This window comes from Sylvia atricapilla, chromosome 16, assembly GCF_009819655.1.
Source record: "Sylvia atricapilla isolate bSylAtr1 chromosome 16, bSylAtr1.pri, whole genome shotgun sequence".
Classification (NCBI taxonomy): domain Eukaryota; kingdom Metazoa; phylum Chordata; class Aves; order Passeriformes; family Sylviidae; genus Sylvia; species Sylvia atricapilla.
This window is the reverse complement of record NC_089155.1, coordinates 7,154,562-7,167,362: the sequence shown is the minus strand read 5'-3', so window position 1 is coordinate 7,167,362 and position 12,801 is coordinate 7,154,562. Positions and strand designations below refer to the sequence as shown.

Below are 12,801 nucleotides of genomic sequence, written 5' to 3'. Positions count from 1 at the left end.
TTCCATAAGAAGAAATGAAAGAATTCCATAAGAAGAAATGAAATTTTATAAGGAATAACACAGAGAGGAAGCAAAACAAGGAAGTCTTCCCTCTGGCTTTAAGCAAATTTTGAATTTGAACTAAAAAAAAGCCTTCAAAGAGCTGAACCCTGACCAAACACTGCCGTGTTTGGCAAGGAACAGCCAAAACCACATCTAAAGCTCAACATATGTGCCGGTCCCGGTAGTGCTTCCTGCAAGTGCTGACAGAGGGGATGGAACATGAAATCCTGCCCTTTACCCTTTGGACAGGTAAAGGCTTCTCCTGCAGAGCTTCTCTGCCTGTTCTGGGAGTGTGGGGTCTGCTCCACTGGGGAAAGGCTGGCTCCCCCAGGCTGCTGGAGAAGGAAGGGGAATGGTCAGATGGGAACCAGGAGCCCAGGAACTTGCAGGAGTCCTGCGCTGCTGTCCTTTGCCCAGGACTGCAGGTCAAGAACCCTCTCTCCACTGTCCATAGGCCACCCCCTGTTCCCTAGGTCAAGAATCCCTCTGGCCCCACACACTCCTCAGCACGTGTGGGCAGTTCTCCATCCTGCTCCAGCTCTTTCCACATCTCTCTCGTGATGCCATGGCTCCAGCCACCCTGCAGCCACATGCTGGGGCTACCCAGGTACTATGGATAACCCAGCTACTATGGAGACCAGACTGGGGCAGTTCTGCTCCTTGGGCTGTGAGCAACCAAGGCATATTTGCCATCTGCAAGGAAATCTGAATACATCTTTGTTCTGTGGTGCCATAACCTGCCCATTTGCCATCTGCAAGGAAATCCGGACACATCTGGGTTCCTCACTGCCATTACCAGCCCGGGAATTCCCCAGGCAGCTTGTGCCAGTGCCAGAGGCATGACTGCTGCTGCTGCTTTCCAACCTTCCACTGGCTGATGTATCTAGGAGGGGGAAACACCAGGGAAAACCCAGAGACTCAGCAAGAAAAATGAGAGCAGCCTGGCCGGGTTTAGAGAGAACTTGGAAAGAGAAGGCATCAGCCTAAAATAAAACTTATCTTACGCATTTCCACCCAGGACAAGTTCACTGTCACCCACAGAACTGGGCTGTGGTCAGGATCCGTGGCAACTGTGGCTTTCTCTAGACCAACAGGGATGTAAGCACAGAGAGGTCACAGTAGGCATCAGGGCCTGCCACAACATCGACCAGCTTCTCCCTGTGCAGAATCTCCTCCTTGAGCCTCTCGGCCATGCATCCTGCCAACACAGGAGAAGGGTCCTCAGGAGGCAGTGCCCCGCAGCCCTTCCCAGCTGCTTGCACCCCAGGGAAAGCCAGGTGTGGCAGTGGGACACAGGTGAGGCAGTGGGACACAGGTGAGGCAGTGCAGCCTTACCCAGGATCCCGATGCGGAGCGGAGCTCGAGCCCGGGGCCGCCGGGCCTTCAGCGCCTTGAGGTGCTGCAGGCGGTTCCAGATGGCTTGCTCTGCCTTCTCCTTGGGGAACTGGGAAAACTGGGCATTCCAACTGCTGCTCCTGAGCACTGCCCCAGCCTTTAAACAGCCCAAGTGCTTTGTGAGGAGAATTCAGCTAAAGGCAGGGAATCTACTGGCACCTGAGAGTGCCCTTTGTGGTGTGGGGGTTATGCCTTGGCTCTCTTTCTTATCTTTGCTTCCCTGAGAGCATCTCCATAGCAGAAACACCTCAGGGACTAAGCTCTTGGGGAGAAAATTGCCTTGGCCACAGTACACAGGGGTGCTTTGGCGGACAGACCGGCCGGCCACGGACGGGACGCTCCCGCCGCCATTCCCAGCCCTCATCACTGCATTCCGCCCCGCCGCCGTTCCGGGCCCGCCTCGCTGCTGCGCGGTGCCGCCGCGGGAATCACAAAATCACACAATTCATTAGGTTGGGAAAGACCTCCGAGATCATCGAGTTCAATCTGTGCCCCAGAACCACCGTGTCAGCTAGACCAGGGCACTGAGCGGCACATCCAGTGTTCCCTTACACACCTCCAGGGATGGTTACTGCACCGGCTCCTTGGGCAGCCCATTCCAAGATATAATGACCCCTTCTGTGAAGAAATTATTCCCAATATCCAACCTAAAACTTGTCGTATGCAGCTTAGGACCATGTCCTTTTAACCTGTCCCTGGTTCCCTGTGAGCAGAGCCTGACCCTGACCTGGCTGCACCCTTCTGCTGGTGAGTTGTGAGGGCAAGAAGGTCTCCCTGACATTCCTTTCCTCCAGGCTGAGCCCCCCCAGCTCCATCAGAGGTTCCTGGTGCTCCAGCTTCTTCCCTGCTTCTATTGCTCTTCTCTGGACATGCTCCAGCACCTCCATGTTTTTCTTGAAGTGAGGGGCCTGAACTGGACAAAGCACAATTCCTTCCTTGGTCCTGTTTCCCCTCTGTGGTTGATACAGGCCAGGATGCCCCTGGCCTTCTTGGCCACCTGGTGCTCGTGTTCAGCTGCTGTTGACCAGCACCCCCAGGACATTTTCCACTGTGCTCTTTCCAAGCACGCTGCCCCAAGGCTGGAGTGAAGGGACAGGGCAGCAGAACACAGCTGTTCTGTGGTGCCTTGCCATGGCCATGGAAACAACCAAACCAAGTGGTCCCAATCCAGCTCCCACCTGGCCCCGTGTGGCCTGAGGTACTGACAGTGACACCAACACCGTTGCCCCAGTATCAATGCCTTTATTGCTGCTCAGAGGGAGAAGGGGAGCGGTGGCCCAGGGCAGGGAACCCCCAGCTCATGGGGTAGCACCCAGTGAGGCCCCAGCAGGGGTCTGGACCAAGGCAGCAGTGCAGGACAGTGGCAGGACTGGTGGTCTTCAGCTCAGGCAGGGGACAAGGAAGGGCAGAGTGGTGAATGGAGCATATTTACTGCTGAAGGGCTCTCATTGCCTTCACCCCCGGGGCTGGAAGTGAACGTCTGCTCCAAGCAGCAGGAAATTCTGGGAGAGAGAGAGAAAGCGCTGGGCTGCTACAGGCCATGGCAGCTGCATTGCCCAGCACCTACCACATCCGTGAAGGGACAATGGATTGGCACATGTGGCTCTGCCAACCCCTGTGTCTATTTTACCCCCTGGCAGGCTCTGGAGACAGTTTCACAGCCACGCCTCACTACAGTTATTTGGAATCCCCATGGTGACCCCGCATTAGGGCTTCCCCAAGGCACCCCTCCATAGGGGTTCTCTCTGCTCCCCTGGACCTGGTACAGCTTCTTCCACCAGGGCAGGCAGGGGCAGCATCCTAGCAGGCATCACAGCATCCATCCGGGCATTGCCAGTCAGGGGCAGTGGGGATTTAGGGGTGATGCTGCTATAAAAAGTGTCATGTGAAATTCAGACCCCAGGCTTAAGAACTGGAGAATGATATGGTGCCATCCCAGACTCCCACAATGAAGCCAGGAAAAGCAGAGCACTGGTTTACTACTGAGAGCACCCTTGCATCCATCACTTCCCAGAACAGCTAGGGGAACTGGATTTGGAGGCTCTGCTGGTAAGCAGGGCTTTGGGGGCAGCCGGATGGGCCCTAGCTGGAACCAGGTGCTCCCTCTCACTCACCTCGTGGTACTTCACGAGGATGTTGGAGAGCTGAATCCTGTCCAGAAGCGGCAGAGGGAAACCCTCATCTAATCGGGCTGGAAAAGAAAACACATGTTCTCTGCATTGGGATGGGAATGGGAGTCAAGGGAGAGCAGAGAACAGAGGAGGTGGCCACCTCTTTCCCTCCAGCCCTTCCCTCTCCCCCAGTGCTCCTGGGGCAGGCAGAGGAAACTCCCTCCAAGCTGCTGGGGCAGGGCTGTGTGTTGTGCCATGACGGCCCCCTCGGCCCCTCCAGCCACCAGCTCCACTGTGGTCTGAACTGCTGGCGAGGCAGGGGAAGCAGGGATTGGGGGAGAGGGTCTGGAAAGCATTAAGATATGCATAGGACTCATTTTTTCCATTGCGTTTGCTGTTGGGAGCCTGTCAGAGCAGCAAGAGGCTCCCACCGCTTTACTGCCGCCTCCTGCACGCACTTTTCCCTGGATCAGCCTTGGCAATGAGGATTTAATTAGTGAGCTGGGGTCACTTGGATGGAGCAACCCGAGTGGAGGGTGCTCCAGCACACCCATTCCCCCCAGTAGATTCTCACCATTGAGACGTGGGAGCAAGGTACTGGAAGTCAAGATGTTCATTAAGGACTGCATCATTCGCACCTGGAGAGTGGGGAGAGGGGAAGGCAAAGCTTTGGCTTGTGGGACAGGAGACATGAAGGCAATGGAGGATAATTAGGAAAAGATGATGAAAGGCTGGGATGGGCACACGCTTTGCCAGAGACCAGCAGATTTGTTTGGCCACACTGGCAGGGTAGGAAATGTTGGGGTGAGAGCAGCAACTGATCTGGCTCGGCATCCTTTCCCAGCCTTGCAGGCTAAGGAAGGAGGTGGCTGCAGGGTAAATGTGTGGTCCCATATGGGGAGGAGGCAGGGAATGAGCCCTCATCCTGGCCCCCAGCAGGCTGCCAGCTCAATGCTGAGGGCTCCGGTCATGGTCAAGGATAGCTTACCTTGAAAGTGCCAACAGCTGAATCCTTCAGAGAGAGCCTGATCCTGTGCAGGGACAGAAGTGGTGCTGTGGAGGATGTCCCAATGGAGGGAGCCATTCTACCCAGCGACGGCCACGTAGATCCCACTCCCTCCAGCCCCAGCTCATTCCCTCCACACCAAGCCCACATCCCTGGCACCTTCCCACCCTCTCTCTGTCCTTGGGCACCCAATTCAGAAACAAGCCCTGCCACCCCTGCCCAGTCAGTGGCTGCTCCCCTCTGTACCTGCCCACATCCACGCTCCCAACAATGCGGCCGGATCGCACGTTGATGACAGCGGACACGTTCCCTGTCTGGGGAGAGAGTGCAGAGCTCTGGCAGTGCTCACCCCACCTCACCCCAAAGCAGACACCTGGGAGAACGGCTCTCACCAGCTGAAACACACCACTGCCCATCCAGGACTGTGTCTGCACACAGCATTAGACTGGTATTTGTCAGCTGAGGAATTGTTCTGTCAGGGACACCCCCAGTGTGCCTGGACAGCACCTGGCACCTTCCCTGGCAGGATCTGGGCGACAGGAGTGAGCACAGCTCAAACTCCCTTCTGCCCCATTGCCACTGGCTGTGTCTGAACTCACCAGGCTGAGGAGGAAGAGAGGAGCCAGGCTGGAGTTGGGAAGGATGGCATAAGCCTGAGCATCCACGGTGGGCTGGAAGGAGATTCCTCCTGGTCCAATAGTCAGGAACGGAGCAGTGGGAGCAGACAGCCTGAACTTCATTGTCATATTCGGGTACATCTCCTCCAGCTGTGGGGGAGGAGGGAGAGGATGGGAAGGACATCACAAACCCCTGGTCCTGAGGGAGAACACCTGGCACAGAGCAAAGCCTGTGTGGGCAAGAGCTCTGGGCAGGCAGGGCCAGACTGCTCACCTGGGGAATGAAGGCTGAGAAGACAGAGGTGTCCAATTTGAATCCTGCATCCTTTGGGATCTGCAAGGGGAGGACTGTTACATTGGGGCAATGTGGCACAGAGGAGCCCATGGCAGGTCCTCCCGTCCCCAAATCTGCCATGTCTGACAGCCCAGCCCCATCCCACAGCCCCCATCTCTCTCACTGGGACTTCTCCAAAACTGCTGCTCCAGAGCACTTCAGCAAATGGAACCTCTTTCCCAGCCCTGTCCCACTGGTGCCACTCACCATGGCCTCTGTGATTTCAAAGACCAGTGCCCCAGCCTTGTGGTAGGCAATGCCAGCTGTGTTGAAGAAGTAGCTGGAAGCTCCAAAGTAAACCATGCGGTCGTGATCCGAGGGGAAGGCCAGTGGCAGTGGTGAGAAGGGGACAGTGGAGCGGTGGTCCAGGGAGTAGAATTCACCCTGGGAGGAATGGAGGAGAGGTGTGGAGAAGGGCTGCCAATAGCAGTGGAGTTCACCTGCTCACTCAGGCTGGCAAACAGCATTGGCAGCAGGCACCAAAACCTTGGTTCCCATCTGTAATGTGTGGCAATGGCATTGGCCAAATCAAGTGTCCCCAGGGCTGCCTCTCACCTTCAGGTCCGCGTCTAGGGACTGAGCAGTAGTTCTTGGGGGTGCCACCAAGGAGTAATCAATCCCTGTCTTGTCATCTATCCTGGCTGTGACTGTAAATTCAAGAAAGAGGGATGAGTCAGAAGTAGATGGACAGGAAAGCTGAGTGCAGATGGCTTCTGCTGGCATCTGGGCAGTCCCATGCCTGGGTTTTGTGGTACATCATCTCACTACCAACTGCCCCTGTGCTTGCATCTTTTTGGAAGAGAGAAAAAGCCATTTTTCTCCTTGATGGTTCTCAGCAATGCAAACCAACTCTTGGAGCTGAGGAATGGCCTGGTTCCCCCAGCTAAGGCAGCCCCAGCCCCCAGCAGTCCTTGAGCACAGATTCTGAAAGGATCTCCATAGTACACACAGTGTCCAGACAGGACACAGAGTGATTTGTCTTTGCTGAGAAGGTGCTCCCCAGCTCTCAGCTTGGGTGCCAGAATGCCAGGAGATGGGGAGTGGACCCAAAGTAAAACATTCCTCATGGCTGGGAAAAGCTAGGAAGAGCTGCTCCTAAACCCATTTGCAGGCCCCCAGTACCTGGCAGCGTCTGGATGTACGTCTGGAGCTCGTTTTGTACAGACTTGGCCACATTGTCACAGAGCTGTGGAACAGAAAGGCCACAGAGCTGAGCAGGGGCAGCCGTGTCACAGCCCCCGCTCAGAGCCTCAGCCACGCTCCCTGCTCCATGACAGAGCCTGCTTAAATAAAAGAGCACACAGTGATGATTGTCTCCATTCATCAGGCAGCCCATGAAGTGTCCAAGACACAAGCAGGGTTTATATCTACAAGCATCTGCTTGCAGCAATTTCCCCTTGGCACAGTTCAGTTCTGGGGAGACCCTTGGAAGGAATCTCAGGTGGCCCATGCAGGAATGAACCGTGCTGAGCAGCCAGGAGTCAGCCAAAGCAGAGCAACTGAGAGAATTAACCCACTCTGTAGGGGCAAGAGCACTGACTGCACTGAACTTGAGCTTTGCTGAGCTCCTACAGCTCTGTGCCAGGACAGAAGAGTGCATACCTCTGTCTCTGTCATTCATGAGTGAAGCCCTGGCATTTCTAGGGATTTTACTGCATGCTCACCACTAGCCTGGGAAATTTACTGTGGAGCACTGTCTTGCAGATAGCTGTGGAAATCTGCTCAAGCTCCTTTCAATGTTTTCACTGTAATTTCACAGAAACCATGGGCAGAATCTGTCTGTCATCTGCCTGACTGGGCATGCAGCCCAGAGAACTGATGGTGAGATGCAGTGCTGCAGAGGGGCAGTGACCACACTGATAGAGATGAGGAGGAGGAGGCAACAGAGCGCCTTGGGCATGGCCTTAGTGACAACAGGTTGCAGCTCTTCTCCGTCCCCAGTGATATTTTTCTGTCTGTGCTGGAAATGACCCATCGCTCCCAGTGAGGATGTTGCTGCAGGCAGGAAAATGCAGCCCTGGTCCCAGTGACTGGGATTTCTCTATGACCCAAATTTCCCTGTGACCTGGATTTCCCTGTGACTGGGATCTCCCTGTGACTGGGATCTCCCTGTGAATGGAGTCCTGAACTGGGAGTACTAGAACTGCCCAAGCATTCCAGCAACAGCAGGAGGCAGACACAGGCTGCCTGGCCTGGACTGGGGCCTGGCTGTGCCCAGAATGTAGCTCAATCCCTGTCCCTGCTCTCTCCTGCCCATTGCCCCTTACACCGTCACTCCACAAAGACAATGAAGAAGGTGTGTGAGACAGAGGGAACTTGAAGGAGGAGCAGAGGGCAGTGGGGTCCCTTTGCAGTTCCAGAGCTGTCCCCCCTTCAACAGACAAAATGGCAGAAAAGGTCTCTAAGCCCTGGTGTTGCTCCTGCCGCTAGACCATCTGCTGCCACAGACCCCAGGGGATTTGGGAAAGGTGTTGCATGGAATTGGGAATAGTGCCTGGGCAGAATGGGATCTGCTGCAGGAGTGAGATTTGCCTATTCTCCAGCTGTCTCCTTCCTGAGCAAGGTTCACATCCAGAGAGGCTGTAACTCATGCCAGTTATCCTTGTAGTAATTATTGCTAACAGCTTGTTTCCATGTCTTGTTGCAGGTCTCCTGCATGTCAGTGTCTGTACCAGGCAGCGATACCAGAGCTCCCTGACCCCCCTCAGTAAAACAAGAAAACAAATGTCTGAAATCCAGGAATCAGTTTCCCCCCCAGTTGTTCCCCAAAGCACTCCAGAATATGGCTGGTTAAGGGACAGCTCTGATCAGGTTACAATGAGTTTGGCTGAGACATAAGATCTAATTAACTGACCACATGGAAAGAAAAGTCTTTGTTAATTAGGAACCAATTATGCTGGGCTTTGGCAAAGGCACCAGGTTTCAAATTCAGCCTGAGTCACACTATGCTATGGAGCCTGCAACGCCCATTCCTTTGGTTTTTACTGAGTTGGCAAGAGAGTCATGTGCTCTGGCTCTAGATACCACCCTACATCTGATCCTTCCAGCACAACACCTACAGTTGTGGGCTAAGGACCGCCAGAAAACCCAGGGCAGTTTTCTGCCTCACATACCTTGCTCTCCAAACTCTTCCGCAACTTGGACTCAATAACACTGTGGAAGAGGTTGTAAAGCCACCTGCAGAGAAACACAGAGAAGCCCTGTCTAGCTCAGATCCACACTGCAGAAGTCTGTGCCCAGGAAAGGGAGACCCTAGAGATGCAACACCCTGGGAACATCACTCCCACACCAATTTGGCATCTGGCTTTGCCCTAGGGTTTACATTTGCAAACAAACTCGCTGGTGGACCACAGAAGTCGGTTGTCTGCCTAAACCACACCCATTAAATGAGCAGCCATTGCAGGAGAAATTCAGGCCAGATTTAAACCAGGTAACCTCTGATTTGCCAACAACATGCTCCTTGCACCAGGGCCACATTCAATGGCAGAGCCACGTTGCCATGGCAGGTGGGCCAACACACAGTGTTTCTAAACCTTCCAGTGAAGTTACATACCCAAACTTGCCCGATAAGAGCAACCGGACTTTGGAGATACGGGCACTGCAGTCCGAGGTGCTGATGGTGGGCTTCCCAGCGGTGTCACTGCCCAGCCTCAGGGTGATTTTCATGTAGACATTTTCCACCTTCAGGTTAAAAAATCCATGGTCCCGGCTGCTGGTAGAGGGAAATGAAAAAGAGATGTTTTTCAATGCCAAAGCCTGATGAAGAGACCTCAAATCAACTTAAGGATGAATCTATGTAGATCAGTCTCCCCCTTGTATGGTGCACCCAGGGGAGACTGGAAAAGTGTTTAAACTCAGGGGAAACAAATTTCATTGGCACATAAAGTAGGAGAGGTAACCTTTAAATAGAGGGAAGTGAGAACAAGTAGGGGAGGTTGAAGAGAGGGTCCATGTATAGCTCCCCCATTGTGTGCCTTGTTCCTGCCTCCCACCCTGTTTTATCCATCCTATCGATCTATCCATCTGGAGAAGCAAAGTGACAGCTGCCCAAAACACAAGGGAGAGGGAGAGGAGAAAAATCTTGTCAAGATCCAGAGAAGGAGACACAGAGTGGGCACCAAAACAGAGAAAGGAAGAGCTGGGCACTCACACAAAGTAAAACTTCACCCGCCAGTCTCCATCCAGCTCGGCAAAGGCATTGGAGATGGAGACCTGCAGGCCCACGTTGGGGATCGGGGTAATCCGTGAGTATGGCAAGTGGAAATCACGAAGGCGCAGTCTAAAAACACATGCATAGAAAGAAGAGAAATTACATGTTACAATGCTCCCTGACTCCCAAGCACAAGGCTAGGGAGGGACAGAGCGAGACAATAAGGGAGGGAAGGAGGGTGAGCAGGAGGAAGTGGAGTCACTGCACTGGCAGCATCCCCAGCTGCAGTTGTGCTGCTGCAAAGCTATGCCTGGCAGGGACACACACAGCAGAGTGGCACCTTTGGGAATGTGGCCCTTGCAGCCACCCACAGCAGCTCCAAACGCTGCACTGCAGGAGCAGAGAGGCACCCGGGGCAGTAGGGAACTGGCATTTCCACAGGGGCTGGGCTTCTGCTCCACATGGGAATGTGTGCCCTCATCCCACAGGCAAGGCCATCTCCACTACCCAGGCTTTGATTGCACACAATCCACCCATACCCCGCGTGCTGTGACCCCTGTTCCCTTTTTCCCCTTGGGCAAGGAGTGAAAGGGGAACATATCTGCCTGCACCAAGGACAGGGTCAGCATCTCAGGCAGTTATGGAGGGGACAGGATGGTCCTCACTGTCTCAGGGACTCCCCACCTGTCCTGCCCCTCGCTTGCGTTGGGGGGCAGTGGGTGGCTCCAAGGCACTGGCAGGGCTCACCTGGAGAGCTCATAGTGCACCTTCCCCACGCGCAACACACGAGAGTCACCCGAGATGTCTGGCAGCTTCAGCTGGGCCAGCTCCTTCTCCAGGATGGCGATCCCCTGCTGATTGGCTGCAAGGACACAGGGAGAGCGTCACTCCACCACTGCCACAGGAGCTGGAGCACACACCGGGCATGCAGCAGAAGGATCAAAGGAAAGATCCAGGTGATGCTGCCTCCCAGGCTGGCTTTAAAGCAAACCTCTGTGCACAGAGCCCTGCGAGCACACTGGTGCCCTACTTGCAGCCCCAGCGAAAGATGGTGGCCACAGAAAGGAGAGGTATGTCCCACTCCTTGCTCTACAAGCTGCCAACCAGGTGAGGTGTGTGGGAGGTCCAAGGCATTGGGCTGCTCCATGCCCATTGCCAGCAGGCAAAGATGGATGGAGTTTAGTTCCAGGGAACAGCACGGTATCAGTGGGTGCTGCAGCCCTGCCTCCGTCTGAGAAGGGGAGTCACGTTCTCTCCCACACGGCTGGCAGAGCTGCCGGGTAAATGAGCCGTTTCTCACACAGTATATTTCAATCCATAACTGCGCTCTGCTGGAGTCGGGGCTCTGCCTGCTTTGCTAAAACTAGCACGGGGCCCATCCATCTCTGTCATGCCCCACCCCAAAACTCCACAGCTCCTCTCTCCTCTGCAGCTCCCTGCTCCAGGGTTCTCAGCTCAGCTATCTGGACATACGGTGAAACCAGGACCCTTCTTCTGTGCCAGCCCCCCACACTGCCTGGCTACAGCTTCTTGAAGACCCCATAGGGCTGGTCCCCTCTGCAGGGGGTCCGTCAAGTTGTGGGGTGAAAGACAGGCAAGTGCAACAGGGGAAGCTCGGGGCATGCATTTGGTCCCATCCTGCCCCTGTGCTCCTCATATGGAGCCTTGTGCTCATCATAGCACCCATGGCTGACGATTCCCCATGCTGACCTGTGACCCTGCACTTCTCACAGAGCCCCTGCACTTCTCACAGAGCCCCTGGCTCCACACCTCTGCCACCAGCACATCTGTGAGGAGAGAAGTGAAAAGCAGAACCCACCGTAGTCCAAGCCTGCCTGGGTGATCCTCACCACGAAGCCGGGGTTGGTGGCTGTGGTGAGTGCCAGGCACAAGGCCAGTGCCCCGCAAGCCACTGCCAAGCTCTGCACTCCCATCCTGGCTTTCTGCAATGCTGCGCTATGCTGGCCTCTCCCTGCCCACACCACCTTTATATCCCTGCCAAAAAGGGAACAGCAAGTGAGGGTGGTGTGTGGAGCCACGGGGGGCGTCCCCAGGACTTCCTGCTTGGCCACCATCCTGCTCCTCTGTGCTGCTGGCACCATGGCCCAGCACAGAGGCACACCTGGTGCCATTCACTGAAGGCAGGGAAGGGGCAGTGGAAATTGGGAGGCAACAGCCCAGTTTCCAGCTCTCTCTCAGTGCCAACAATCCCTGCCTGTGGCAGCAGTGGATGCCCAGTGGAGCAGAGCTGGGTTTGGCACTGCCAGATGAGCCTGATGGAGCCACATTGCTGCAGCTGCACCCAGCAAAAGGTGGCAACAGCCTGGGCTGCACGGGAGCAGTGTCCCAGCCCTGCTGCTCTCCATCTCTGTTCCAGTCTCATGGCTCTCCTGGCTACTCAGTGAGCTGCTTCTGTCACACCACAGACCTGCCAAAGGCACCGGAGCAGCTGTGGGCCACCAGAGCAGCCTTGGGCCAGAGCAGGCAGGTGACAGGTTCTCACCTCATGTGAGCACACCCTGGGGACCCTCACACCCAGCACGCCTGGCAAAGGGGCACCTGCCTGGGCTGGGCAGCTGCACCAGGACAACTTCCTCACTGGGGTGCCCTGCACCTCCACACCCTGTCACAGGGCTGCTGCACAGAGCGGCCATGCACAGGAGGAGCCATCCATCGCCCCAGCATCAAGCTCCAAAGACAACACTTCAGAGGCCTGATATGTCACAGCTCTTGCCGTGATGGCTGGAGACAGGGCAGGAGCTGGGGGCAGCCAGGCAGCTGTGAGGGGGGAGCACCCCTGTGCCTCCCAGCCAGGAGAGTTGGGCTGGCTGGTCTCTTCTTGCAGAACAAAAGTGAGGGAGGAAGAAATGATTCAGTTACTTTCATTTCCTGTTGGGGTCCAGGCACAGGAAACCCATAGCTGCTGATGCAGGCAGATCTCATGCTGGATCCAGGGAAGTCCTGGCTGCCAGAGGCAACATCCTTGAGCCAATCAAGGATGTTGTGAAATGCAGCTGTTGCTCAAGCACAGCAATCCCTTGGGGCTGCAGCCGCAGGACACCACAAGGGATGAGGCCATGGATTCTCTGCTGTAGGAACTTGGCACGTGGAGATCAAGGCTGGAGGCACCAAGGCATTCTGTTCCC

The 12,801-nt window shown here is 55.4% G+C and overlaps 1 protein-coding gene across 2 annotated transcripts; it reads right to left on the bottom strand.

Moving 5' to 3' along the window:
- Positions 1 to 2,663: 2,663 nt before the first annotated feature.
- LOC136368479 (bactericidal permeability-increasing protein-like) lies at positions 2,664 to 11,603 on the bottom strand. 2 transcript variants are annotated; one of them, XM_066330707.1, is made up of 15 exons: positions 11,475 to 11,603; positions 10,403 to 10,517; positions 9,656 to 9,784; positions 9,059 to 9,217; positions 8,619 to 8,682; positions 6,628 to 6,691; positions 6,061 to 6,152; positions 5,713 to 5,889; positions 5,446 to 5,505; positions 5,154 to 5,321; positions 4,801 to 4,868; positions 4,537 to 4,579; positions 4,123 to 4,186; positions 3,552 to 3,628; positions 2,664 to 2,939 (listed from the first exon to the last, which is right to left on the bottom strand). In XM_066330707.1, exons 1-15 carry the CDS (start codon positions 11,587 to 11,589, stop codon positions 2,892 to 2,894), a joined length of 1,443 nt encoding a protein of 480 aa, XP_066186804.1. In that variant the 5' UTR covers positions 11,590 to 11,603; the 3' UTR covers positions 2,664 to 2,891. The 2 variants fall into 2 exon arrangements, with proteins under 2 accessions (XP_066186804.1, XP_066186805.1); XM_066330708.1 differs by having other exon boundaries at positions 9,059 to 9,214.
- Between the last annotated feature and the right edge of the window lie 1,198 nt (positions 11,604 to 12,801).

What these genes read in the sequence shown, in the direction of transcription:
- LOC136368479 (XM_066330707.1), bottom strand. Translation starts at nt 11,589, where the DNA reads ATGGGAGTGCAGAGCTTGGCAGTGGCTTGCGGGGCACTGGCCTTGTGC. An exon ending in CTCTTATCGGGCAAGTTTGG is followed by an intron (nt 8,683 to 9,058) that starts GTATGTAACTTC and finishes GTTTCTCTGCAG; the next exon opens with GTGGCTTTACAACCTCTTCC. An exon ending in CCCTAGACGCGGACCTGAAG is followed by an intron (nt 5,890 to 6,060) that starts GTGAGAGGCAGC and finishes CATTCCTCCCAG; the next exon opens with GGTGAATTCTACTCCCTGGA.